At 38.0% G+C, this 25,217-nt stretch overlaps 2 protein-coding genes across 4 annotated transcripts in view; one reads left to right on the forward strand and one right to left on the reverse strand.

Moving 5' to 3' along the window:
• GGA3 (golgi associated, gamma adaptin ear containing, ARF binding protein 3) overlaps positions 1 to 4,014 on the forward strand; it is a 35,909-nt gene extending 31,895 nt beyond the window's left edge. For all 3 annotated transcript variants that reach the window (XM_070937576.1, XM_070937577.1, XM_070937578.1), the window contains one exon: positions 649 to 4,014. In XM_070937576.1, the coding sequence (XP_070793677.1) occupies positions 649 to 759 (111 nt within the window). In that variant the 3' untranslated portion in view covers positions 760 to 4,014. The remainder of the gene's footprint in view (positions 1 to 648) is intronic.
• NUP85 (nucleoporin 85) lies at positions 3,122 to 22,477 on the reverse strand. Its single transcript, XM_070937580.1, has 19 exons — positions 22,293 to 22,477; positions 20,344 to 20,437; positions 19,480 to 19,642; positions 17,521 to 17,591; positions 17,104 to 17,147; positions 15,389 to 15,458; positions 14,247 to 14,368; positions 13,242 to 13,376; positions 12,523 to 12,645; positions 11,972 to 12,103; positions 11,401 to 11,507; positions 11,073 to 11,156; positions 10,636 to 10,701; positions 8,415 to 8,566; positions 8,212 to 8,329; positions 7,163 to 7,263; positions 6,330 to 6,481; positions 4,862 to 4,948; positions 3,122 to 3,319 (listed from the first exon to the last, which is right to left on the reverse strand). The coding sequence occupies exons 1-19, from the start codon at positions 22,323 to 22,325 to the stop codon at positions 3,218 to 3,220; spliced, it is 1,956 nt and encodes a 651-aa protein (XP_070793681.1). The 5' UTR covers positions 22,326 to 22,477; the 3' UTR covers positions 3,122 to 3,217.
• Positions 22,478 to 25,217: the final 2,740 nt, after the last annotated feature.

The raw sequence follows: 25,217 nt of genomic DNA on the forward strand, positions 1-25,217 counted from the left end.
TCTTGGACTGATGTAATGGGTAGCAAACAGACTTCGATACTTTTCAAGGTTAGAATAAATAAGAAATAGAGCATTAAGTATTATTTAATTCTGCTAGACTTTGTTTTTTTCCCCCCCATGCTTCACTGAGACAACTTTGAGTAAATCTGTGAAATTAGGGGACATACCTCAACCTCTCAATTTTCTGTAGCATCACTGGAACTGTTAATATCACCGTAACTATGTAATTATTAGTAATTATGTTAGGCTGAAAGTTTGTGGGTGGGGTAGAGTTGGCTTTTTCATTTTTTTAGGGGTGGGACTATGAACAGAAAGCCCCTAGAAACTAAGGGAGAAGAGGCCAAAATCATGCTACTAGTTTCTGCTGCCCATATGGTAGAATTTCATCAGTGCAGCTATGGACCATTTGGGGAGGGGGTGGGCAGCAGATTTAAAAGGGGGAAAAATATCCCACCAAAAATCAGTCCTTTTATCCGAGAATCAGACACACTTGAGTGAAAGAAAAAAAAAATCTCAAGAGTACTAGGATACCCAAGGGCTCCCCACCCCTGACTTAAAGGCTGATGTGGCACGCATCATTATTTAAGTGCTCTTTTACTCTGTATTCTGTGGCTGGCTGCTATATTTGGTTTTCCTTTTTCATTGCAGGAGAAAGTGAGGCTGAGGTATCGACTGACTTTCACATTGGGAGACACGCCCAGCACCGAAGTGGGGGAAGTAGACCAGTTTCCTCCAGTTGATAATTGGGGAAAGCTATGACCCAGAGCTATTTCATGGGGACTGGAATGAATGCGACATGACAAAGGCACCCGCGGTATCAGTTAGTGATATTTAGCTTTGTTTACATGTCCCGTCCACTCCACTTGTAGCCGTAGTCCAGAATGTTTCCTGCACTCTGGGACGATAGTCTGGCGCGTAAATGCCAAGTGTACACTTGTGGGAACAGCCAGGAACAGAGACCTGGTTGGTTTCTTTACCTTGGCCAATCCAACTCTATCTTCCACTTCACTAAAACTTGAAATATAAATGTTCTGGAGAATTTGATGAGCAGAAATTGAATACACTGGAACATTATTTCAGTTAGGCTAGAGGTCTACCAAGGGCTATGATGCCTTTACAAATTCTTTTGGGATAGAGTCCTAATGACCTTCCTGTACCCAATTCTTTTTACCTCTGTGAGATCAGAACTAGGATAACCTTTAGGCTTGCTGAGCAATAAGATACACTTCCAAGAAATGGTGGGTTTTGCCATGATCAAGCACTCCATTTACAGAATATCTGTTCCAAGAGCCAGCAGAGCCCATACAGATATTTTACACTTGCCACTTGAGAACAACACCACCACACAGGTCTCAAGTTGCTGCCTTCTAATTTTATACTTGTAGCTGACTTGCTTGTGTGCTTTCCCAGTAGCTGCTGAGTTTTGTTTGCACACAGCTCTGTTTTTCCTCTGCGTACACAATTGTCTCTCTTTTGTGAATTAGCTACACTAAAGATCCACATATAGTTTATACATTGCTCAAGTGGGAAGCATGGAGCAATGGAAATACAAATAGTATTGAGAAGGAGCATCCATTCAGGTTCAGTTGTTAATTGGGCTCAAAGGAGGAAGTGATGGAGCTAAGGATCTGAGGCATCTCCTGAAGGCACTATTGTTAGTTAAAAGTATGATATGTATATTAAGCTATAGGAATGTACCAGATCTGCAGACCAGGGAAAAGAGGAGCCATGGCCATGCATGTGCAGGGATGATACACTCCAGTTTTATTCTTTTTAGATAATAGGTGGGTAAGTGCAATTGTCTATAGGAAGAGAGATCTTTTATGTTGAGACAGGCAGGCTTTTCTAAACAGTGATAGACACAATACGGTTCAAAAGCCATAGAGGGAAGTTACTGCTTTGAGTAACTACTTTCTCCTGTGTGTAACACAGTTTGGGTTTAACTATGTGCTCATCTGGAACAAATCGTTTTGTTCCCTAGTGAAGAGAAGGCCCTGAAAATCTACTCTATGCTACACTATAACCGAGGACTTTTTTGTGTGGGAGTTTAAAATTTTGCAATTAAATTTTGGTATTAAAGAGATCGTGGGATGATCAGACCTCCGTTACAATGGCTGTGACTTCTTTACGTTAAGCTTCTGTAGACAAGATAGTTAACGGTCACAACAGAAAGAACCTCATTGGCTTTTGAAGGGATCCAGTTTCAAGTGTGTGAGAAGATAGTCCCCGATTAGCCAAACTCATGGTATGAGGGCCACATTAATTATGTAAAGCTGATGGGAACCCAGCAGTATTTTTTTTGCTCTTGATCTCGTCCTCTCTAAAATTATAGTCCCCCTGTTATCAGCATTTTACTTAAGCTTCTAAGTCTGCCCCAGTGCCATACTTATTTGTTCAGAGATGATTTCACTGTTAAGAGATGGTCTGCAAATCACTCCGATTGAGGAAACCACACACACACACACACAAAGCACAAGGGCTTTCTGCCAAATTGCTTTCATGCTATCAGCAGTGCCACTCTGTCCATGCTGTATAATCCAACAGAAAGATCTCATTGTCTCACTGTGTGGAAATGTACTACTACAAGCTTTAGAAATTATTTATGAATGTTCCTGTTCACAGGCTGAAGTTGCAGCTTTCTATCAAACACTCAAGATTGTAAATATATCTCAGAAGCATTTGTTATTCTGCACGCTCAATAAAAATACTTTCTCTACTCTGCTTTAGCTACCTGGCAGCCACTTCATACTAAAATGTATTTTTGTCTGAAAATTATTGGAATTAACAACCTGTCCTACATGTTTCTTTACAGTAGCTGTGATGTATACAGAAAGCTATATAGCTAAATATCAACTACTATATGTACTCAGACAAATATCTTTTGGTTTGTTTTTAAACTCTTGAGTAAGGAGAAATCAAGATTTATTGCAAGGAGATCAGATTGCTCCTGGATTTAAAACAAGCAAATGAAATGGTTTGTTTCAACTTGCATGAATAAAACAATTTGGGTTATTTTAATGACAAGATGGGTTTTCCATCTTATAAGATTGTAAAAGTCTCAGTTTGCAAAAACCCTGAGTTTATTTCTTGAAATTTACCACAAAAAGAAAGAGAAAATAAATGCAAAATATGAAATTTATTTTTATCAAAATAACAACCCTGGTATGTACACTAAGTTAACAAAGTAAAGTTTAAGAACTATTTTAATTTGCCGCTCTCATGATTCTTCCAGTGTGCCCTCTTTAATGATAGCTCTTGCTAAGTTTCGTGCCAGAGCAAGTCTTAGCATTTCCACCTTCATTATCTCTGCATCATCATCCTAGAAACAAGAAAAAAGGGGGAAAGAATTGAATAACATAACCTGAATCAATTTTAGAAATATAAGAATATTTGATAAGTCAGAGTATACCTACACAGTCATGGCCACATTACTTCTCATATTTAGTATGCAACTCAGTGGAATCCCTAAAAAGATAGCCCAAAGGCTACTGAATTTTTCAGAATTTTTCTTCCACAACTAGGGAAACAGTTCCAGCTTAAATATTAATTTAGCATGATGCAATACATATTCAGGATGGCATTAATTTAGAACGAAGCTGCTTGCTCATCAGTCTTGGAGGAAGAACCCAAAATTTATTCATTCAGAACATATCCAAAATATAACAAACCACTTCCAGAAATGCATTAAACTTATGTAGATTGGTCCTTCTCAGTCCACTCAACAGTGGAATATTCTGCACATCTCTCGTAGACATCAGTAATTCTCTGCAATTCCCAGAGAGCATTTGCAGCTATTTTTATTGCTTGGTCAGAACAATGAAAAGCACACACACCCTTCCCACTAGCATCCTGAATTGTATAGAAGCAGTGCTGGGAAGGGCTTTTGGTAACACTTTCATACCATTTGAAAAAATATTTTATCTTATGCTCCTTTCCACAGGTTTCAAGGAATCAGTGGATGAAACACAACCAGGAAAAGCAGGCATTAGAAACAATAAAATTCTGAAATGAGAAGGATTATCCTCTTGATTTAAAGGACAAATTTTCTGTCTGATATACCACTAATTCTTAAGGGTAATCTGTTCTTTAAACACAAAACATACCCCTTTTCCCAGTTTCAGCTTTTACTAAAATGCAGATTTGTAACAAAGCAATCTAGTCAAGTTAACAAGATCAAAGTTACAATTACCTTCAGTGTATCCTTACACAGACGTAAGGAAAATATACAAAGAGGTGAAAACACATAATTGAGTTAGTGATGCAGGATCCAATCTGGGTCCATCACCAGGACCAGAGGTTTTATCTTCCGAGCTTTTGGACTCATGTTGGAGCCCATCCACAGGGAAATTTTCTGTATGCTCTGGACTGTTGTGTGTGTGGTATTTATATGGTGGCTGTTGTGTGTAACTTTTTAGATGTAGATTGGGTTGTTGATGGCTGGCTATTAAGTCATTGGCTTTAATTTCCTTGTGCTGTCAAGCCCCTCCCCCCAACCTTAAGTACTTGATAAGATGGAGGTAAATCAGCACTCCCGTCAATGGGTGTGTTACCATATAAATATCGCACACAGAACAGCCCAGAGCACACACAGAAGTTCCCTGAGGATGGGCTCCAGCATGAGTCCAAAAGCTCGGAAGACAAAACCTCTGATCCCGGGACCGACCCAGATTGGATCCTGCAAAATTATCCTGGGATACGTATATTCACCTTAATTTGTGAGTTAATGTTCTCCCCCAATGCACTGATCTCAACAAAAACAATAACTTCTCTAAATTACAGTGGGGCTAAATCATGCTCTGTCCTCACATCCTGAAATTGTAATATATCAGGCCCTTAAAACAGCGTACTTAGATAAGATTACCTGGAGCTTCTCTTTTTTTGGCTCTGCTGCCATCACATCTTCCAAGCATTTCATCAATTCGTATGTCTGATCAGCAGAAAATATCACCTGCAGAAAATTGATTGTAAGCTTCATTTAATGGCAATTCCCCTCCCCCCACATTTATTTTTGGAAGTGGGATTTTAAATTTGATATTATGGCAGATTTGAACCCTAAGCATGTATGGTTATCCCATTAATAGCTAGAGAACCCTGAAATCTTTATCTTTTTTGTTCTATGTTTATCTTTAAGAAAAATTCAATATAACATGTTACGAACTCAAGGATTGTTTACTTTTGTGGCCCCTGTAAATGTTACAAGGCAGGACCAGATGAAGATCACTATTTACATTGTTCATCTACTCAGTGGTGAAATCCAAATTTTTTTACTACCAATTCTGTGGGCATGGTGTGGCTTGGTGGGTGTGGCAGGGGAAGGATATTGCAAAATCCCCATTCCCTCCCCACTCCTGGGGGAAGGATATTGCAAAATCTTCATTCCCACCACACTCTGGGGCCAGCCAGAGGTGGTATTTGCCGGTTCTCCGAACTACACAAAATTTCCACTACTGATTCTCCAGAACCTGTCAGAACCTGCTGGATTTCACCCCTGCATCTACTCTTGAAAAAGATTCCATTAAACAATGTTGCTGGAATTGAGAAACTGGCACATATAAATTAAATTTGAATCAAATCATGAACTTCATTTTAGAGCAGGCATCAAACTTAATGGACCCTACCTATCTGCAGCAAGGCTAACCTCTTCTACTTACAAACCCCTCTTTTTGAAGGAGTAAACAATCAGAGTGCAATACACACACACTCTTTTTAGACCAATATTCTTGTGATTACTGAGACTTGTGCTCTACCATTTGAATTTTGGTAACAATATAGCACTGAAGCTCTTAGGAACACACAATTTCTGGCTCAATGTTGTCTATCTTAGTTTAGATTAATACCACTGCCTAGTTGATATCAATTCATGTCGTATACAGGTAGTCCTCGACTTACAACCACAATTGAGCCCAAAATTTATGTTGCTAAGTGAGAAATTTGTTAAGTGAGTTTTACCCCATTTTACGACTTTTCTTGCCACAGTTGTTAAGTGAATCATTGCGGTTGTTAAATTAGTAATATGTTTGTTAAGTGAATCTGGCTTCCCCAGAGATTTTGCTTGTCAGAAGGTTGCAAAAGGTAATCACATGAACCTCAGACACTGCGACAGTCATGCATATGAAACAATCGCCAAGCATCTGAATTTTGATCATGATCGTGGGGATGCTACAAAGGTTGTAACTTCAAACGGTTAAATTTCACTCTTTTCAGTGACATTGTAACTTCAAACGGTTACTAAATGAACTGTTGTAAATTGAGGACTACCTGTATTGTATTTCAACACCAACTCCCATCAGTTAACAAAAATACATAATCTACAGAAATACCGCACTTGCCTCTTTATGTTCTAGAAGAGGAAGTGCATCAGTCAACAAAGTCATCCAGAAGGAGCAAGGAGCAATACGAGCTGTCATCAGCATTAATAACAGTTTGGCTGCTGCAAAGAACTTTTTCTCCCCATACATGCGATGAAATTCCCGGTACTTTCCTGTAAAAGATGTTAAGGCAGTCCTTTCATATTTAGAACACCCATCAATTCTCAATCTTTGATCCTACACAATTGCAAAAAAGTTGTCCTGTATTATTTATTTATTTGTGTAGCAATTTTATGCTACAAAATTGCTCTGGGTGGCAGCAAAAGACAGAAAAGGCATTTGTAACTAAAATCAGTTTAAATCAATAGCTCAAATCCCATTCATATCAAACAAGCAAACAAACTGATAAATCATTACTGGGTTGTGTTTAAAAATATCTGCAATGGTTTGTGCTAACTAGGACAGAATATAACAAAATATAAATTATTAACGCAATAGCCTTCGAAAAGGCAAGAAAAAGACACTGATATAATCAAAGTAAAATGTTTCGATCAAAGACTGTTTCTCAATCATATGGGCAACGTACTGTCCCTGCCCAGCATAATATCTGAGGCTTTGAACCCTCCCTTCCAGTTCAGGAAAACAGGAGGGATATTTGTGAGGTTGGTGTTTTTCAGTTTTGGAAGTTTTAAGTGGGAACCTTTAAAGTTTGAGTGAATGCTTCAAAATTAAAGGATTTAAAAAATTCTACTTCCAACCACTCTAAACAGCTTCTAGTCAGGACAAAAAAAGAAAGTGTGACTCCCAAACCAAACAAAATGGAACCCTACTGCAAAAAAGATGGAATCACTCACCAAGAAACGTTAGTCGATCGCTAAGCAACATGGATGGACCCAAGTTGTCAATGAGATCCAAGTCTGAGAAAGTACCTCTTTCACAATATTCTCTCAAAAATCTAGATAACAATATGGGTAAAATGGCAGATTAGCACATACAGCCATTAATATGTACTGTATATACTATTAATTCTTTATAAAAGTTACTTCCTTATAAGCAAAGATTATAAGGATTTAGATGTGAAGCATTTCCCAAGTTCTAATCAAGTAATCTGTTTTTATCTGCATGAAATTACACATTTTCCCCAAATGTTATATAATTGTAGTCAATGAATACCAAAAAAATTGAAAAAAAATTAAAATAACATATAGCTCAAGATCCTAATTATATTTTAGAAGGAGAAAAACCACAAAGTATTTCTGTAGGCAATCTCTCCTGTACCTAATCTATTTTTCTCACAGAGTGGAGAGAAAGGAATTACAAGAGAACAAGGCACACAATGGTAAATATACCAGACATAGCCAAATTGCTTCCAATGTGAATTCCCCAGTGGATACCTGCTTACCCTCTTGTAATATCTTCCTCTCTAATATATGTAAATACAAACATTAATTCCCTTCTTGTTTTATTAGTCCAGGGCCAGAGTGAGCATTCCAAAGAACAGGAGTGTGGGAAAGAAGAAGCAAAAGCAGACATTAAAGGAGAAATTAGCGATGCAGTTGCCAGTCCCAACTGTGGTAAATGAGGATTAGCTGCAAAACATTTTAATAAGAACAGCAGCAATAATTCTCTGAAATGTAAACTGGCTTCTCTTATATATTAAATACTACAGATCATTGATGGAAATTGACATATTAACTGGTATCGACTTTTTATCTATTCCGTTTCATCATTCTTATATTTAGAGTATACTTATGAGCACAAATAATCCAACACTAACTATCACAATATCATTTATTCAAAGGAAGCATTGTCTCTAGCAATTATATTATCCTAAATGTTTAGATATCTGTAATAATTTGCTGTTTCTGCAACTTAATAAGAATCCTGCTTCCCCAAATCCTACCTGTCTGATATGAGGGTAGCAAAAGCAGCATCTTTGGCTCGGATGCTCCAGGATAGTGCTGAGCCAAGGCGATTGTTCCGGACAGCCTTCATGGACATGATTTTACAGATGCTACGAACTGAGATGGGAAATGATGGAAGCATACTTGGTAAATGATTCTTTAGAAATGATTACATTTTAAAAAATATTTTAGGGAGAGTTACCTTGTTCAGTCATCGTTCTCTGTTCACAAATCCTCAATACTTTCAGGGCTTTACGCTCCGTATCCAAGGAAATCCGTTCAATATGATGCTCCAGGTATGCTTTACCATATTCTGGACAATAGTCAAAATAGTCAACTGCAAGTTGCCATAAGCTGCAAAGATGGAACCATAAATATTGAATTGCCTCTTCTGCATAGAGTAACTATTTTAGCTACTAGCCTACACAAGAAACACTAAAACAGTGAATCTTCTATTAGTTTTATACATTCACTTTAGAGCTCCCTTTACCTAACTCCGTGATGGCGAACCTATGGCATGCGGACTGGAAGTGGCACGCAGAGCCATCTCTCCAGGCACGCAAGCTGTCACTCTCGCTTGTTGCTCTTCCAGGTTCCGGTGCGCCGGCCAGGTGGTCTTCACACGTGCGGCAGCACCGAAAACTGGAAGAGCAGCTGTCTGGTGCGCACATGCACACTGGGCGGCTGGTCGTCTGGTTTCTGGCACGCACGCATGTGCGCACGCACTCCTGTTTCAGCACCCGGTGCTGAAAAGGTTCGCCAGCACTGACCTAACTGCTTTTAGAGAAGACTAAGATGAGTAAGAAATTTGTTGGAAAAGCCTTTTAAAATTGAGAAATTAAGTCAATATAATGCATGAACATTTTGTTTAAACAATCTTATTTTTTTTTCACTTTTTAATTCAATAGATTAAATAAAACAGCCAGAGTCTGAGAATAACATCTAAAAGATTTGAGGAAAAAGGGACATATATGTACACTATATGTATATACTACTTGAGCATGGTCCTATGATAAATTTTTGGCCAAGGGACTTTTGTGAAAAATCACTTAATATTATTATTGATTAAAGAAATGATGAACTTCATAACACTACTTTCCCTAAAATATTCAGAGAAGTCAGACATCAGTATGGAAGCACTACAGACATCAGCAGCCTACCAGGCTCCTACAGAGGGGACAGAAGTAAAAAATAGGCATTCTTTGTAGGAGAGTTTTGTCGTTTTGTCCAATGTTGGTATATATTTTTATTTTACTCATTCTGGGAACATGGTGAAGGTCTGGAATATGATCCACCCATTTTAGATTGCCACTTTACCCTCTTTTAACCAGCCCTAATATCAAAAGAAATGGGACCACTGAACTTTCTACAGTAGCTGAAAGTGGGAGAGTGTTTCAAATTTATCCTGTGTTGCTACAGAATATTTTCTTTGGGACCACAATCTCAATGCCTCAGCTAAATAAAATTATGTCTCATTGAACAAATGAGATTATTAGACTTAATTTACTGAATCAGAACCATTATGTTTATTTATACCAGATATTTAATGAAATTGATTGTTTTATCATTTCAGCTAATTGAGAATTAGAGATGTTTCTCTATTCTTTAGTATCAGAAGATTCTAATTAGTGCTAAAAATAACAACCCATTTTGTTCTTTTGGATGGTTGTAAAGATGATATCAACTAGCCTTAAGCATGAAACATTAGGAATTCAAATAAAGCTGAAAACCTTCAATCCAGAGAAACAACTAGTAAATAAAAAAAGCATTTGCACATAAAACACTTTAAGTGATAGAAATGTTAATATATTATTTCAATTTCATTCAGCAGGAAACCCTTAGTAAATTAGAATAGAGATTAAATGTCTTTTATTCTTATCTCGAAGCCATTTGGGAAAACTATTCAAATACTGCCTAGCCTTCATTACACATTTACCATATGCATCATTTAAAACAAGCAGATTCTATTCTTCTAGATTAGATAGTCTTCATTGTTCTCTTCCATTCCATTTGCAAACAGATTTCCCTCCCTTTTAAATCAATGGGAGAGAATGTATCACTGCCTGCTCTAAGGTTTACAAGATTCCATGCCAGTTTGGAAGTGCAGTGGAGACTTAAGATATCCACTATCCCACTTTATGGCACTTTTTCAGAGGAGAGGTAGGCACATTTTCCAGTATATATATCAGCTTTCTTTATTTGAAGTCAGAGCCCATATCCAACTTCAGAAGAGGAAATCTGACACATCAAAAGATGCTTGTGATACTTTCCCAAAGACTAGAATTGTAGGGCCCCTACTCTTAATCAGGACCGAGGACTCTTTGTGAATAATATGGTTTTTTTTCCCTTGCCTTTTCATCACTGACAATACAATACTGTCTATAGATGAGTGAGTGTGTATAAAAATAAACAAAAACTCTTACCTGTGATGGGAAAAGAGCCCAGAAGCATATTCTAGCAGGAGGTACTCACGCATATTGGAACCAAAGCTAAGGAATAACATAGTATATTAATTTTCTAACTGACATAATATTTCTGACAATTTCTTTCAATATCAAATATTTTAAGCCCCAGTAAAAAAAAATTAATTAGAACATAAATTAGTGGAATAATATCATCAGAAATAGGAGAATTATTTTCAATTCAGTCACACATGCATTAAATGAGATTCATTCAACCTCAGTCTTGCTTCTGTAAAATGGCAATAATACTGTCACTTCTATTTCAGGAATTACCACAATAATGTATATGGAATCCCTATGGACAGTTTGAAGGATTACATAAATTATTCTAAAAAAGAAATTTAAAATTAAGGCAGTTTTAAAACTGAGCCCAATAATGAAAAGAAAGGAAAACTTACTAAAGATTGTGGGACTGGAGTAGATTGCAATGGTCCAAGAGATCTGTCAGATGAGCTACAAACCACCAGTTGCTCAAGGCAATGCTGCAAGTACAAAATCGGAAGGAATCTAGGATTGCAGTATAACACATGATATAATATGTACTTACATTCTCAGAAAAACAATAACCCATATTTTATTACACCTGCAGAATCCTACTTGTTCACTGCATACTTTTGCCACTTTTTATTTTTAAAAGCTTTCCAGCTTTTTGATTTGTATGTTTCAAGTCATGACATCAATCAAATGCAAATCAAGAATTCAAAACACAAAGACAAGAAAAATCACCTGCATTCTTTAATCACTTGGTGGATATCAAATTCAAAAGCTGCCAATAAGATGCTGTCTAATGGTTCCGGGCTGCTTTCTCCTCCCAGAAACATGTCCAGGCTAGACTGGAATACATAAAGACGTAAAACACTGAGTTTGTGTATAGCTATACCAGGTATGTTCTCTCTCAGTAAAGGAGCACCAAGATTTCTCAAAAATAACAAACAGATTACTTAAAATGCGCACTTAACTGCTTTTTTAATTGGAATTGGCTATTTTCAATCACTGGGAAAGTCAGAGCAGTATTAGCATTTCCCCTATCAAAGCTAATGCATTGATACCATGTTCTGATAGCCTGTTTTGATAAGACTGAACTTAGTCCAATACAATGGGTATCTCATTCTGGAGGTTTTCCAGGATTTGCTACTTTGTAAATGTCATGCAAATCAACCTTCCACATAAAAAGGCACTACTCAGACAGACCCTGAAAGCTGCATCATCTTTCCCCTGTACAAGGTATAATCACTTGCCTTCCTATTAGATGGCAAAAGGATGGAGGCAACCCTGCTCCAATGGCAAAATATGTCACCTGTGCATAAAGATGGAGTTCCACGTGCTTCACGGTAGGATGACAATATAATAGCCGGGTCACAAGAAAATGGTACCAGGTTGTCATTAGCTCTTTCTTTTCCAAAATAGCATTCTCATCTCCAAGTAGGATCTTAAAAAAATGAACAAGAGTCCTTAAGGATTCAGTTTTGACCTAAAAAAAAACCTACCATCAGCTCAGAGTTTTAATATATAGTATGCCAATTGTGACCTTATCAGGCTGAAAATAATCTAACAGTTGAATAAATGTAATTCACGTGCTTACCAGGTATTTGTACTACAAGTAGTCCTCATTTAACAACCATTCGTTCAGCGACCATTTAAAGTTATTGCAGCAAACAAGTAATAGTTACAACTGGTCCTTGTAACTACAAGTTCCAACCTGTAGCACACCCAGAATCACATGATCAAAATTTGGGTGCTTGGTAACCGCTTGGCCCACAGCTAAACTGCATATATAAAGACAAATCCCATCATTGGCTCACCAGATAACCTCATTCTTAAGAATATTATATACACATATATACACACCTTACAAAGAACTTCCATGTGAGAATTAGAAGCAAATGTTCCATCTTTCAGAAACCTCTCACATTCCTCATGCCAGTGCTGCCATTTCAACTCCATCTCTGTCAAAGTCTGGTTACTGCTAGGCTACAAAGAGATACATAATGAAAAGGTTTTTGAAATTCTTATTGCAGTGTTTCTTTTACTAATTTTCCATAAAAACAAAACAGTTTTGGTATATGTTTATCAAGAGTTTCAAGAGATTTGTGCAGAATAAAAGATAAAGTTTATCCAAGAAATGGAATATTTAAATTGGAACTTGAAAGAATCCATAGTGTTATAGATATTTCTACAGTAGAGCAGGATAACATGCTGGTGACAAGTATCTATCTTTAACTTATAGGAAATTAATTTTCACAGCTTACACGGAAATTCTTTCCAAATATGTTGGTTCAGGAGTTCAGCCAATCTACAGAAATAGATTGCATTCTTCTTAATGCACTGTCAATGATTATTTGGCTGATGCAAGACACTTATCTTCATAATAGTATAAAAAAAATGAATTAATCCACATGAAACATCTCTCCTGGAGACCTTCAACCACTCAAAACAAGAGTACTGAAAACTAATACAAACCAATGATCAGACTCAGAATTAAGCAAGTTTTATGTTTTTGAAAATATATATATTACTATATCATTACAGATCGCACAGGTAATATTACAGGAAAACTGCAAACATACACTGAGAACAGGCATCTTCTTCATCAGCTCATCTAAAACTTTGCACATGTGCACTGAAGTGGGATTGGTACTAGCTTCTTTAGAAAGTAATTGCCGAGCCTCATCCATTCTACCCTGAAGCACATAACCAGTTACCTGAAAAATATAAAAATGATTTTACATATTAATACCATCATCCAAACTATGCATGTATGGTTACATTGACAGATACCACCTCATAAAAAAAGAGATATAAAACTGAAACTTAAGTAAAAACAGGTTTAAAGTGCTCTGATATAAATAAATATGATGGCTGAAAGGCCATTTTTCCTGTTGACCAAAAAACTACGGATTGCTACTACACAGAGCTAAGCACTAATACATTAAGCTAGATTCTAAGTCTACATATATTGTAAATATAAAGTTACATAAGGCAGCCTTACAGTCAACTTTTAAGCTGATTTTGATGGGAGAGTTTTTGCAAACCAGAGATACCACATAGGTGGCTCAAACACTAAAAGCTTTCTGTCATTGTTGATTCAGTGTAATAACTTGGGGAAAAAAAACTTACATTTTACACTGGATTCAATTAAACAGCTTTCTGAGCAAAAATGAAGCATAGCAGCCAGACTATGCTATGAACACCCCCTATGAAATAAAGCTCTGAGGTTCCTCAAAGTTCTAATTTATTAGAGATGTCATGTTGGCACATCTGGGAAAACCCGAATCTAAAAGCTTCCAGGTTTTCCACACCCAGATGACAGTTCACAGCCCTGCTCCACACCCACAAGTTCATCACATTGTCCAATCAACTCTTCACACTCAACTGGATACAATCTTTAGGCAGTCTCCATCAGACGCAGGCAAAAGTTCTTGAATACAGAATGTTATGACTAACTTTCTACCGCTCCAACAACAACCCCCTCTCAGCTTCCCCAGCTAAAATATGTGGCAGTTAAGAAGCAAAACAGAAAATTGTCTTCCAAAACTTACAGCTACTGCTTCCTGGATAAAAACATGCCTTACCACATTCCAGAAATTTTCATGTTTTGCTGGATTCTCACTCCTCAGAACTTCACAAACCATGTTGTCTATTTCACACACATGAAGACGGACCCAATCAAGCAGGTGACATAACACTAAACCCGCTGGGAAAAAAAAGATAAATGCCTATGAGCCCAAAGAACTGTCTGAGATATTATTTTTAGAAGATATAATCCCATTTCTATATGCTTTGTGCTGGTCCATTGCAGGCAACATCACAAATGTTATTTCCTATACTGATGGTATCATATCATAGAAAAGATGTAGTTATGATTATACAGTGGGATGATATTGTACAGATTTATCTGACAACTACAATTACGGCACCTAGAAACTAGCTGCTGGATCAGAGCGTGATAGGAAGTAGTTCAAGACAAAAATCCCCTGGGATGATGCAATGCTGCTCCCGCTTCCTTGCTCTCTTGCATGCTGGTGAGGGAGGGCTCCTCAGTTTGTAGTGGCAAGGACCAGACCCAGAAAACCAGGCCTGTGAGCTGCTGCAACCTGGGGTCAGCCAAATAACAGCTCAATGCATCATGCATTCTTTTTGAGACACATTGTAAACTTCCAGTTCTCATAGTACAAATAGATTACTTTGCTGCTCTAGGTCAGCAACCAAAATGAAAAGTGAACATCAGAAATTAATCATGTCTCCACCCCAGTAACAGTATGGTCTGTCAGCAGCAACAGCCTTTTCCTCACAACTGTTGCAAACAATTTTGTCCTTAAATAATAGAGGAAAAAGCCATTGTCTTCAATATGAGAAATGTGAAGGCAGGGAGGTATTGAATTCTAAGAGAATATGTGAAAAACATAAAAGTAATCTTGATTTCATTATAATTCAACATTACCTGGAGTGTTGAATTTATATTTACCAATTTTTGGTGTTGAATTTATATTTACCGAATACCAAATTTACACACACACACACACACACACACACACACACACACACACACACACACACACTCAAAAAGTTTGTCACGAAAGCAACTGCCTGTGAAGGCTCCTGGACTGGGGCTGAAAGGCAAAAGTGGAAGCAGTATGCTCCATCCCATATTTGGGTAGACCAGGTTGCCCTGATAGACCAGTCTCACCGAAAGGAAAACAACAACAACATTCACCTGGAGCAGCTTCAATAAACATGATTTCACACAGATTCCAGATCAACTCCATTGCGGACAAAACAGAGACCTAAGAAAGATAAACATCAATTTACTAGAGATTTCCATTATAAAGCTTTAACCTTGAACTCTTCCTAACATGAAAAATGACAGGCAAAAAAGTGAATACCAATTGAATTTGCTGCAAATATACAGGATATTATTAAGTCTTTTAGATTCTATTATTTACTAGCTGAAGAGCCATTTTGGTGTAATGGTTAAGGTATTGGGTTAGAAACCAGAAGACTGTCCATTGTAGCCCACTTTAGGCACAAAACCTCAGGTGAGTCACACTAACCTCAGGCAAGTCTCTCTCTCAGCCCTAGAAAAGAGGCAATGGGAAACCACTTCCATAATATTGCCAAGAAAAACTGCAAGGACTAGTCAACAAATGACTCAAAAGGCACACCCCTCCAAAAACACCAGCAGGGTCAGAATGTTCAAGCTCCACGTTTAAACTCTTTATTATGATGAGTATGAACTTCTATATATTTATATTTTTCTATAGCCTGGAGCAGAAAAGGGGGATTATCTTCTTTGGAAGTGGTTTAGAAATTCAGCATTAAGCAAAATTCCCATCTGCCTCAACTGAGAAATGGAATCAGCAAAGAGCATCTATGAATCTTTGAAAACGGCACCTACCATACTGTAATAGTAATACCATAATAATAGAATATGACATCAATTTCCCCCATAATATATTCTCTGTTTCCAAAACTTGTAACAATTTTTTTACGACTACAAAATGTTTTAGATAAAACAAAATAGAAATAGCATTGAAATGGCATTCTGGGCAAAACAGGTTTCAATCTGCCCTATGGAACATAACTCACAATTTAGGATCATATTTATGACTAGCTGAAAGCAACCATTTATTTTGTTAGTTGTAGAAACAATATCCATCCTTCCGCCAAAAACTTTTTGGATGCAGTTAGTTTACAGTTAAAATCAATGGAAGAAATACATCTGTAAGAAAAACAGTTGCTTTTCCAAATGAAAGTAACTTTTAGGAATAAGAGTTGGAGCAGTATAAAAGGATTATGTAGCCTTTTACTTCATGCCGTTACTCCAAAATCACCTGCAAGAAGCGTATTCATTCCCACAGGACAGCAGAAACATTTTGAAAAGAGTAAACACAGACTGGCAAATGCATGTACATACAAACCCACAAGTGGGCAAATAATCTGGAGACAGAAGTCAGAAAAATAACAATATGGGTAATAATTAAGCCTTTACCATGTTTTACTACTTCTCCATTATCTTTGGAATATAAACACAATTGACTAGCTATCCAAAGTTACATTAGCATTTATAGTTATACTTGGGACATTCAATTTTCGAAATTGGTTGATGGTATTATAAAAGACGCATCAGTGGAATCTATAGATATGCAGAACAATTATTGGAATGTTACAAAAATTAAGGACTAAATATTGTTGGACAAAATAACAGAGATGATATAAATTTAGAACTACGATTAAGAAGTAGACACATTCCTGAACAAGCACAATTTAATTCTAAGTAGATTGTGACATTGTGCCTGCTATGGTAGATAGCAAATATTCTACCAGAACTCCAAAATAAATTCAATGGGCTGCATCAAAACTAAAATAATGGAAAATACTACTAGTAAATTGTTCTCCAATACCCTATCAAAATAAAACTATACACATTACCTGAGTACTGTAATGCATCTGCATTGCAGGATCCCGTGCAGATACTAAATCAAAGAAAAATGCATACATCAATATTTATACATTGTTATTATTCAGCTTTCCCAAACCAAAACCATTGTTTATTCCAGCTCTACTATACATTGCAGAAAGATTTGTACATTGTTTATTTACCATTTTTACTAGTTACATTCAAAACACTATAACTTTTCATCAGATGTCTAAGCAATTATCATAGCAAATACATACATCTTAGTAAGTTGGTTAACTGTTCATTTTTGGAACCAACTCTACAGCCAAATTTCACAAGCAGTTTTTCAAGTACTTGTTCGGACTATGAATCATTCTGATTTGTTTTAAAACAGTCTGTTGTAGACTTGTTTCCAGAGGCTTCCATTTAATAAAAAGTAGAAAACTTACTAGCCATCTGATGTGAATCTTCCATGCAGGCTCTTATAACTGATCGATAGCTTTTGCTTACTCCAACCAATCTATCCAAAAAAGGAGAAGAGTTTGATTTTGTTTTTGTTTTAAGCATCATGTTACCTCCTTGACAAATGCCAGGTTCTTTAGTACAAATAAGCAATATCAGATCCCAACAGCCTCTAGACACTGGGACAGGACACCATGGCATCACTCAAATGGTTTGGGTGGGTATCAGTTATTACAACTGTACAGGTAGTCCTCAATGTATGGCCATTCTATTGCACTGATGCTGAACAAATGGTGGTTACAACCTGTCTTCAGAGTTCCAGCCTCCACAGCATCAACGTGATAGCAATCTGAGTGCTTCGCAATCTGCTTGTGCTTACAACTTGGTTGCAATACCCTACAATTATGTAATCAGCATTTGCAAACTTCTCTGCCAGCTTCCCCAGAACCTCAATGAGGAAAGGTTGCAAGTTGCTGGAGTATGTTTCTCCCCCTCACACATCCTCCTCAGATCCTTAGAACTCATCCTGCACCAGCCAAACACACACCATCTCTAATGATCACTTTGCCTTCCTTGCACATCCCCGTGGACCCTCCCTATCCTCTCTTGCAGCCTCTCGCCCCCTTACTGAGCTTTGCTTCTATCACACCCCCTTTGCACCCTCACTGACCCATGCCATGCTTCCCTTGTACACTCGTAGATCATGAGCATCCTCCACAACTGTGGCTATGCCTCTCACACAACCTTCCCAGGCTTTGCCTCCCTCAGAGTCTGGTGTCCCTCTTTGCATTTTTCACATCCTCTCCCCAACTCTTGCCACACCTCCCTCGTGTCCCATTCCTTGCTGCACCTCCCTCACACTCCTACTCTCCCTTCCCAAGCCTCACCTTCTTCATACACCCACCCTAACTGATGCTCATCTGCCTTGCCTCTTCACACACCCCTTGGACCCTCCTACACCTGGCAACCGCCTCTTACATGCCTGCCGGCCTACTTGCAAACCACCTGCGACTTGCAACTTTCTGCTGGCTCTCATAGTGATTTGGTAGTGGGAGGATGCCCTGCCTAATGACAGTAGGATTCAGTTAATGACAGTAACTCGGACTGCAGGTATTGCTGTTATCACTGTGATACAATTATGCTTTATGACATTGCTTAGCAATGCAAATTGCCATAGTAAATCAAAGGCTACCTATATTCTGAAACATATATTGAATGCTTCTTTTATGCCAACAAATAATTCCATACAGTATGGCTTAAAAGTTTGTGAACACTTTTAAATTTTCAATATTTCTGTAACCAGGAGCCCTGGTCGCGCAGCAGACTAAAGCACTGCTATTAGCATCAGCTGCCTGCAATTACTGCAAGTTCAAATCTCACCAGGCTCAAGGTTGACTCAGCCTTCCATCCTTTCTAAGGTAGATAAAATGAGGATCCGGATTGTGGGGGCAATAAGCTAACTTTGTATAAATATACAAAAGTATGAAGGCTATTGCTTAACGCATTGTAAGCTGCCTTGAGTCTCCGAAGAAGTGGCATATAAATCAAATAAAAAAAAAAGTGACTTAAAACATGATCTGAGTCAAATGCCTCCAAGTCAATAGACAGGAATGATCTACGATTATTGGAAACATATTGCTGCCTAAGAGGGGCATACCAATTACTGGAAGGAAAGCTTCACGTTTGCCACACACAAATATATAGCTTTGAATCATTTTCCTCAATAAATAAATGAACAAGTATATTTTTGACTCATTTTGTTTAATTGGGTTCACTTTATCTAATTTTAGGATTTGTGTGGAGAAGAGGTCAACCTTTAGGTCACACTGATGCAGAAATATTGAACATCCAAAAGTATTCCTAAACTTTTAAGCACTTCTGTGCACCAAAATACAGAAAGCACTGCAAAAGACTTTTTAAAACTCAATAATAATTTAGATAATTACTGTACGGTTCTTGACTTTCCAGCCTTTTCTTTCTCATTCTTCTGGAGTCCAACAAAGATCCCGTGTGATTCATTGAAAAGCTTCCGCAAAGTCTGAGAATAAACATCTTGATCTTTGCGTACCACATAAACAAAAGGACAACCTGGAGTCTTCTCTTTAGCCTCTGAAACAAATGAGGTAGAGGTTTCTATTTTAATTATGCAGTAAACACTATTATTTAAAATTGGAATTCTAAATGTATTGCAAATTGATATTATATGTCAAAGCAAAATTTGAGGAAAATAACATAGAGATTAAGTTGGTATCCTCATTGTTGGCTGTTAAAGAGACAGTAATTCTGTAGGGCCTTTCGGGAATATTCATAGTTACATTCACAGTTTCATATCTATATTCTTATTTATATTTATATTTTTAGTGTTTTTTTAAAAGTAATGATATAAGAAATATTAGAAAGAAAAAAGACAGCAAAACAATCTGGATGGAAATAAGAAAAAGTAAGAAAAGGAGCATCATTAATACAAATACCATGTAAGCACTAACATTTTAAATTTATTTTTGGTAAACTTTTTGCTTCATATGTTTTAGCAATCACTTGTGTGATAAGGTGCCCATTTTATTCTTCTAATATTTATTTCCTTTTAAAGACAGAAGGTTAGGGAAAATGTTAAAAAAGGAATGTAGTTAACAGAAGAAAGGATAACAAAAAGAGGTCACTGACAACCATTTGCTCAAAGCTGAGAAAACTGGAGCTTCAGTTCAAACTAGTTCCAACAGTTAAATCTACTCCAATATCTTGCTTTAGTTTATTCATATCATGAGCACATTAAACAAACAAGACTACATTTAATAAAAGACATTGCCAACCTGTTGGCCTAAAGAAGGTTTCACACACCAACATTTCTGTTGGTCCCCATGTAAAGCATAACTGTTTCTGGTCAGAGTTCACTCCTGGAATAAGCTGTTTAATTAAAAAAAAGAGAAAGAATTGGACAATTGTTGATATTGATAAAATCAAAAGCTATTCAAGTCATCATAAATATTTTAAAAGCAGTAACTACAGCTGAAAGTATATACATTGCTATAACCAAAAGGAATAGGTACAGATGATCTGTCATCCACATGATCTCCAAGAAAGACAAGCTATACCTATATATGGTAACCATACAGGATTCCTTTAGGTTATGATCTATGAGATTGCTTAGCAATCACAATGTGGAGTGCTGGGATAAGAGTCACTGAGCAAAGTGATCACATGGCATCTTGCTTGTCAACAATTTCATTCAATGATGGAGACTCTGGTCCTAATTATGGTCATTAAGCGAGGACTACCTGTAACCCATTTCAGGAGAATATTCCATAACTTGAATGAAACTGTGTCAAGCAATTTCATCCAGATATCGGGAAAGCTAAATTATCACGACATGCACAAACTGAAAACTACAGGTCACCTACAGAGACCTGTACCGAAGAAATCTGATGATGCAAGATATCATAAACAGTATATCTAAAGTTTTTATCAGTTCCACACAGCATGAGCTACATTTATGTTTATCCACAGCTTAAGAGTTACTACTTAGGTATTAAGTCAGCCTTCTGTATAAAACTAAAACTTTGGTTAGACACAGCCTGTCACTCAAAAGTTTTTATTCATTTTTATTCCACCCCACCTTTATTCTCTTGAAGCTTAACAGCAATGCCATGATATTCATGGTGCTTCCACATTCATGGCTTGGGACCAGGTTATCTGAGGGACGGTCTCTTGCTGGTCAAACCTACTGGACCCATCAGAGCGGGGAGGCAGGGAATGTTGCGGGTCCCATCCCCGAGGGAGATATACCTGGTGGGACCTAGAAGGGTCTTCTCCATGGTGGCTCCCTTTCTCTGGAACATCATTCCTCCAGAGATTAGAATGGCCCCCACTCTAATACTCTTCTGGAAGGCGCTGAAGACCTGGTTCTGCCAGCGGGCCTGGGGAACCCAGAGTGGGATGGAGCCTATTAAATGGCTCGTGTGATCTGTTGTTGCTGGGGTGGGCGTGGGTGGGTGGGAAGTGATTTTGTTATATTGCACTATATTAATTTATTTGATTCTTTTTTGTTATTTTTTATTGTTTTAAATGTAGTCCTTTATTCTAGTAAAGCCGCCTTGAGTCGCCATGGGCGAATAGGCGGCAAAATAAATAAGTAAGTAAGTAAGTAAGTAAGTAAGTAAGTAAGTAAGTAAATAAATAAATAAATAAATAAATAAATAAGAGTTGCAACAGAACAGTCTCTTCTAGACATAAGCATTCATACACTGCACAACTGAAACAATTCATGTGGTTAAAAACTGCTCACGCCTAATATTTCATATGTAAAATAAATACCGGATAACCTTTACATGTTTTCACAGCTTACAATGCAGACAACCGGAACTTTTTTATAAAGACGTTCAGGTGTCTTTTTTTCTGGCCTCCCCCCCAAGGTCCTCTATTCTTATCAGCTTTGCTTTTCCAACAGGTTTTTGTTTAGCAGGCGGTCCTGCCTGGCATTGCTTATTTACGGCATCTCCTAGGATTGTCCATCCACGACTGCATGCAAGCAACCGTACCAATAACAGGCCTTCGGGTTCCTCATCAGCGATGAGGGCCCTGAAGTGGTTTTCCGTCCCTAACGGGGAAACCGCCTCAAGCGGAGCTTTCCCTTCCGACGGTGGAGGGCGCCTTCCTGCCGTCTCTAATTCTTCCCTCAGTGCTCCTCTAACGACGGTTCCCTGAGCGCCATTCGCCAGGCCCCGGGCACAGAAGGGGCCTCCCCCCACCTCCTGAAACTCACCGTGACCGACGGCTCCACATCCAATTCCTCCATGCCGTCCAGCCGCGGGAAAAGGCCGCGCACCGGCCTCCCTCGATTTCTTCTCGTCCTCCGCGCCTAGACGGCGGCGCTCTCAGCCAATCGCCGGTCGATGCAGGGTCCCGCGCGCGCGCGCGCGCCCGAGCCGAAGGACCCCATTTTCTCTTTCTCCGACGCTAGAGATAGGAAAAGTAGAAGTGTCCGCCCCGCCTGTTTTTTTTTTTTTTTTTTTTTTAAACTCCAGAGCCGATTGCTCGTATTTTCCCGTGTACTGATTGCGGGCAAGTTGTTGAGCTGGGTGCATCTCTCAAAAATTGCTAAGAGATGGGCCAAGGTTTCTTGCCGCCCAATTCCTTTACAGCAGCCCCAACAAGAAAATCAAGCTGCGGAATGAGAGAAAAAAAAGAACCACCCAACTTCATGGTTTTACTATGGAAGCAACTGAATGATCTCTTCAGAGGCATTCTGTCTTTAATTTTAATGGATATCCTTTTTCAAAATGTTCATGGCTCGGATAGAACTTACAAAATCAGGAAACAAATCAATGATATGATCTTGAAAAGCCTTACGTTAGCCATACGTCTTTTGAACGCCTCTCTCTCTGTGCTGCACAAGACAAATCGAACATATTTTGCAAAACAACGAAGCGAGATTAAGCACAGTTCGATTGTGTTGGCTCACTCCCGAATCCAGCAAAAAAGAAAAAGCAGCAAGAAACAGAAACTATAGCTTCTCCTATCTTTCTCACTCAGATCCATGTTCTGTATGCTTGTGAAAATTGGAGCTGAGAGAGTCAAAGGATACTCTTACCACAAGTCACATTTCTAACGCAGAGGATTCGTTTTCCATTCCATCCCCTTTAAATAAACCTCCTTCAACCTGCAGCGAAGAATAGTTCATCCAAATTGTCTTCTCACAACCCAAAAACTAATACTTTCTTACAAGAAGACATTTAAGATCTCTCTCTCTCTCTCTCCCCCCCCCCAACATTTTTCATACGGTGGAAGAGTTTACCGCAGGAATTTCCTCGCTTTCAAGTTAATCAGTTGAGCCACTCTGCCCCATCTCAGCAATGCCGGAATCCTGGGATGGTTTTCTATACGACTGACACTTCCACCTGCATCCAGAGGAGGACCCGAGTTTCAATTGAAACGCACTATTATGTACACGTGACTCCATCATTCACGTTTCTTTCCCCGCCTTTGTGGCTTTCTATCAGAGTGCCTGACGGGTTATGAAGTTACTGGTACAACGCTCAATGTCAAGTTCTTGGCGGTGATCCTCGGTGCCTCTTTCGTAAAAAGTTTGTGCTTGATAGGATTCGGATTTGAATCTAGGCGCGGAACTGCACATGGGAGACTGGCGCACATCGAGGGCAAAGGCTTTTATTCCCAAAGCTAAATTGACTGAGCGGAAAACGGGGGAATTGATGATACCCCAATGCGAGTGGGTTTTCACAAGTATTTGCCGATGAATTGAAAAAAAGAGATTTTTTTCCATCACGATGGCTGATAGTTTTCCTGTAGGAAGAACACTAAAAGCCTCGCCACCGGGGAGGGGAAAAAAGCAAATTGAAAGAATTCCTGACCGCAAAACTGCTACCTTCCTGACTGGTTTTGACTTTAGACAGCCTGTAAAGTTTATTAGGAATTAATTGTTACATTTTATTCCTGACATTCTTCCAAGGTATTCTGAATTTCAATTGCATGCAAAGAGTTTTTGTGTTGCGCTGGTTCCGTCTACAGACAAACTATTGTGGTTTTTAATGATATATTGTATGGTAAAAACTGGCAAAGTTTCCTGGAGAATATATTTGAATTGTTTCCTTCTGGTGTTTGAAGAGTAGGGAACAATCTCAGCTGCTCAGTAAGGAAGATGTTAAGTTCATATCAAATTACGAAATGTTAATGGAGTCTGTATGATAGACCTGTAAGTATCCTGCTGCCCCAGAATCTGGATTATTGTTGGAATGCTTGTATTTTAATCACTTCAGCTTTGGTTCAGATAGTGATTCTCTCTGAAAAGTACATGATTGGGAGAGCTCAGGCAAATTGAAATAAACACATCAGAAAAATGAGTGGAAATAAATCTAATTTTTGTTAAAGATTTCACTGCATACCCTGGTTCATTATGAGCAACTTGGTTCATAATACTGTAATATTCATTTCTGAGCAAACCTGAAATTGTATTTAAGTGTAATTTTCTTCAAAAATTAAAGATATTGTTTACTTCAGATGTAATTAGGAGCAAACTTCATTATATTATCATAACACCTCTGAGTAAACATGCACAGGTTCATTTTGGATAGGCAGCATTTTGCTCATTTTTGTCAGGTGGATCATTTTATTTCAGAGAGAAATGTTCCTACACAGTATCAATAATGCGTGTCTAAAAATTAGCTCTGTTGAGTGCAGTGAAACTCAGGTATACAGTAATAGAAGATGAGTTGTTAGCAGTTTGCTGTAACTTTAACTTGTAGCAGTTATGAATTTCACATTCTAGACACAATATTTTTCAAATAGTGACATTTAATCAAAATACATGTCTGACAAATTATGATACATTTACCTTATGTGCATCTAAACGTGAAAAGCAGTAGATATGTACTACATACCAGAAGTCAGCATGTGAAAATTGGGGGGCTAATTCTTCATTCAACATCATTGCTTCATGAAGATAATGGTGTTCAGGTATCTAGAAAGTCCAGATAATTTTTTGGAGAAAACATGAAATAATGATATATCAACCAAATGAATGGGTTGCCATTTCCTTTGAGGAGGAATTAGGGGCTGTGGAGAGTTTTTAAGGGCTCTATAATAATCCTGCAGATGAGGTTTAGCATGTCTTATTCTGAAATGAGGTACGTGATCACAAAGCATATTGTGGGGAGAGTAAACATCTTCAGTG

The sequence above is a fragment of the Pituophis catenifer genome, unplaced genomic scaffold (assembly GCF_029215685.1).
Source record: "Pituophis catenifer annectens isolate HBS135680 unplaced genomic scaffold, rPitCat1.0.hap2 SCAF_2, whole genome shotgun sequence".
NCBI classification, from domain to species: Eukaryota; Metazoa; Chordata; class Lepidosauria; order Squamata; family Colubridae; genus Pituophis; species Pituophis catenifer.